This window comes from Brassica oleracea, chromosome C8 (assembly GCF_000695525.1).
Source record: "Brassica oleracea var. oleracea cultivar TO1000 chromosome C8, BOL, whole genome shotgun sequence".
Lineage (NCBI taxonomy): Eukaryota > Viridiplantae > Streptophyta > Magnoliopsida > Brassicales > Brassicaceae > Brassica > Brassica oleracea.
The window spans coordinates 16,578,928-16,582,750 of record NC_027755.1 but is presented as its reverse complement, the minus strand read 5'-3'; the positions used below and the strand labels follow the sequence as shown (position 1 = coordinate 16,582,750).

The following is a 3,823-nucleotide window of genomic DNA, read 5'->3' as shown; positions in this document are numbered from 1 at the left end:
CTAGTAAATAATATAGGCGGTATTCCGGCCATTATAACATGATATAAATAATAGTAGAGGCGGTATACCGACCATTATAACAGGGTATAAATGATACAAATAAATTTTACCGAATCGCAGAGTGATCGTGCTGATAACGTGTTATAAAAGGAACCAGAATTTTATTGTATCGCGGAAATTTAAATAAGGACAAAATTTATACCCGTAGAATTTATAACACTGATAGAAAGAGTTTATTATAGAGAGAAGAGAAGAGTGAATGATGATTTATAAACGATCGTTTATATAGAAGTAGAATTTACTGTGCAAATAGTGCAGCGGACCCCATATATTTTTATATTTTCAACAATAATCGGTTCCTCCCTTTTTTTACTTTCGTAACAGTTGATATGTTTTCAAAAGGTTTTTTTTTTTTTAACACAGGGCTTGGGTGGACATCTTGGAAGAAAAGATGGTTTATCTTGACGCGCACTTCACTTGTTTTCTTTCGAAGTGACCCGGTAAGCCTTTCACATATTCTGATGCAAAATGCTACTTCCTTGTGTGTTTCATAGAGCAGTAGAGGAGGAGGGACTAAAAGGTGTTTTTGTTTTACAGAGCGCAGTTCAACAGAGAGGCGGTGAGGTCAATTTAACCCTTGGTGGAATTGATCTCAACAATTCAGGCAGGTTGGCTTATTGTCTCTGTAACCTATATATGTATCTGTTTCGGTGTTACTAACATCATATATAACATGGGACTATTTTGTTTTTAGTGTGGTTGTTAAGGCAGATAAGAAGCTGTTGACTGTTCTCTTCCCTGATGGTCGTGATGGACGTGCCTTTACACTCAAGGTTTCTTTAAAACACTTCTTTCTTTTTTTAATCTCCTTCATCTTGTCATTATCAAGTATTATTTGATATTTTCTCTTGCAGGCTGACACAATGGAGGATCTACAAGAGTGGAAAACTGCTCTAGAAAACGCTTTGACACAAGCACCTAGTGCTTCCCATGTTATGGGTCAAAATGGTATCTTCAGGAATGATAATGCACCAGATGCGCCCCCTGTCGATGTTGATGAACCGAGTATGTTTTGTCACCTTTTTAATGGTTTTAGTCTTTACATGTGTTATCATGTAAAACATATGTTCCCTACCTCTGGAGTTCAAGGCTGACCAGTTAGTTTCTCTTTCAGTTCATTTAGACATTGGTTCATTTTTGTATTTTAATCCTTTTACAGAAGATGAGACACCAACAAATTTGACTGTCTTTGGAAGACCAGTACTGCTTGCTCTAGAAGAAGTTGATGGATCTCCATCTTTCTTGGAAAAAGCTCTTAGATTTGTTGAAGATCATGGTACTAGTTTCAGCCTTTCACCTTTGAATTTTTTCTGCTTTCTTTTTAGCCATATTAAGCAAAAAAAAAAAAAAAAAAAATTATCTTTGCAGGAGCCAAGACAGAAGGAATATTGAGACAAGCTGCTGATGTTGATGATGTTAACCATCGGATTCGTGAATATGAGCAAGGTCTGAAACACTCCATATACATGATTTCCTTGCATTGTGAGTTTATATTAAATATGTAGTCACTTTGGCTCAGGGAGAAATGAGTTCACTGCCACGGAAGATGCTCATGTTATTGGTGATTGTCTTAAGGTACACGCCACTACAAATCTTCTGAGTTAGCCTTTTTGGCTCTTTAAATCTCTCTCTTATAACAGTTTTCATAAATGCGCAGACTGTTCTCAGAGAGATGCCTTCCTCTCCAGTGCCTGCATCTTGTTGCAACGCCCTTCTTGAAGCTTGCCGTAAGTTTATACTTTACTTACACTGCAAACACGTTCACGTATGTTATAACGTGTAACATTATCAGGTGACCGTGGCCATAGAGTCAATGCCATGCGTGAAGCAATTAGTGAATCATTCCCTGAACCAAATCGTCGCCTTCTGCAAAGGTATATATTGTCTCTTATCTGTTGCCTTATTACAACAGTTCAGAGATGAAAACTTAACTTTTGTTATGTATTGTGTTTGGGTGTGTTTGTTCCTCTTGCAAGGATCCTGATGATGATGCTGGTTGTGGCCTCTAACAAAAACGTGAACCGGATGAACACAAATGCAGTTGCAGCTTGTATGGCACCTTTACTTCTTAGACCTCTTCTCCATGGTGACTGTGAAATTGAAAATGATTTTGATGTTGGCGGTGATGGCTCTGTGCAACTTCTGCAAGCAGCTGCTGCAGCTAATCATGCACAGGCTATAGTCATAACATTGTTAGAAGAATATGACAGCATCTTTGGAGTAAGATTTTACTTTTATCTCTATGTTAATAAGCATCTCCTTTGTCACATTATCATAATGATGGAAATGTTACCATTCTGCATAGTCAGGACCGGCTCTAGTCAAAGTCCAATGAAACATTGGTTTTGGTCCCAAAAAAAATTATATATTTTTTCTATAGGAATAAGCTTCCAAATTATGAAAAAATAATAACTAAAGTTTCTTAAAAAATGTTTATAACCTCCAAAAATCTCAGATCCGGCTCTGTGGATAGTGGGCTTATTTCTAGACACTGACTTCTAGCTACATATATGGTATATGAATGCAGGAAGGTTCCTTGTCAGCTGGCTTGTACTCTGACTCAGAAGAGAGTGGTAGTGGATCCGAGGAAGGAACAGATGATGAAGAGTATGATGATGATGATGGCACACAAGGATCTGGTGACTACACAGATGAGGAAGAAGACCTTGAAGATGAATCTGAGGGGTCATATAGTGAGAGTGAAGCCTCTGTCGACCATCATGGCGATGACATTGATGATGACCATAAGGCACGGTCCCATACTAAGGTTCAGTAACTAATCCATTCTAGACTAGTGATACAAGTTCCTTGCTCTTCAATCCACCTTACTTGGGCATTGTGTTGTTCATATTGTAGATAAATGATACTTTAAGTTCTGAATCCAAATCCCCAAAAGGAAGTATGAAGCCTCAAGTTACTAAGAAGCTTTTATCAGGCTCTAACCGGTCTTCACTACCACGGCATGATGATGCAAGAAAGGATGATAACATCCTAGCTAAAGGTTCTGATCATACAGATGTAAAGGCTGGTGAGGTCTCAAAAACTGAGGATAGAAACTCATCTATGAAGGAACCGTCTACATTGTCTAGTGCATCAGGAGAAAGTAAAAGGCACTGGGGCCGTGCCCATGTAAGTTTCTTGATGCGGTTTCCTTTAGCTCTTAAATGTTTAGTAATAGTCTGGTCTTATATGTGCACAGGGGAAGAGAAACCTTTCCATGGAATCTATTGATTTCTCAGCTGAGGTGGACGAGGCCGAGTAAGTATCATCATCATCATCATCATCTATACAAGTGATTTCACATGACTTTATCTGACAATGTGTTATCCTATGCAGTGCTGACGTTGAAAGACTTGAGACAACCAAATCAGAGCTACAAAACAAAATTACAGAGGAGGTTAAGAACAATGCAGTACTACATTCTAGTTTGGAGAGACGGAAGAAAGCTTTGTATGAGCGGCGTGAAGCTCTAGAGAAAGATGTAAAGCTTTTAAAACAAAAGCTATATGAAGTTTTTGTCTTATTGAGTGTGTTAGAAAGTTCTTTACCTTTTCAATTAGGTGGAAAGACTACAAGAGCAGTTGCAGCAAGAGAGAGACAAGAAAGCAGCTCTGGAATCAGGACTGAACATGTCAAAAGGGAATAAACCTATTCCAGAAACAACCGATGTAAAGGTTGATCTTCTTCTCCTTGTCTAGCAACTTGTTTTGGTTAGAAAGTACTATCTATATTGAAAGTGACATGTTTTTTTTTTTTTTTTTTT

General features: G+C 38.0%; 1 protein-coding gene across 1 annotated transcript in view; it reads left to right on the top strand.

The window, feature by feature from the left end:
• The window catches only part of LOC106310251 (rho GTPase-activating protein REN1-like), a 10,298-nt gene that overhangs the window by 5,111 nt on the left and 1,364 nt on the right, over positions 1-3,823 (top strand). Inside the window, exons 5-19 of the mRNA XM_013747489.1 lie at positions 424-500; positions 598-668; positions 755-833; positions 915-1,065; positions 1,220-1,336; positions 1,429-1,506; positions 1,580-1,635; positions 1,718-1,787; positions 1,853-1,934; positions 2,037-2,280; positions 2,588-2,827; positions 2,917-3,189; positions 3,260-3,318; positions 3,397-3,541; positions 3,621-3,734. Coding sequence (XP_013602943.1) covers positions 424-500; positions 598-668; positions 755-833; positions 915-1,065; positions 1,220-1,336; positions 1,429-1,506; positions 1,580-1,635; positions 1,718-1,787; positions 1,853-1,934; positions 2,037-2,280; positions 2,588-2,827; positions 2,917-3,189; positions 3,260-3,318; positions 3,397-3,541; positions 3,621-3,734 — 1,856 coding nt within the window. The remainder of the gene's footprint in view (positions 1-423; positions 501-597; positions 669-754; positions 834-914; positions 1,066-1,219; positions 1,337-1,428; positions 1,507-1,579; positions 1,636-1,717; positions 1,788-1,852; positions 1,935-2,036; positions 2,281-2,587; positions 2,828-2,916; positions 3,190-3,259; positions 3,319-3,396; positions 3,542-3,620; positions 3,735-3,823) is intronic.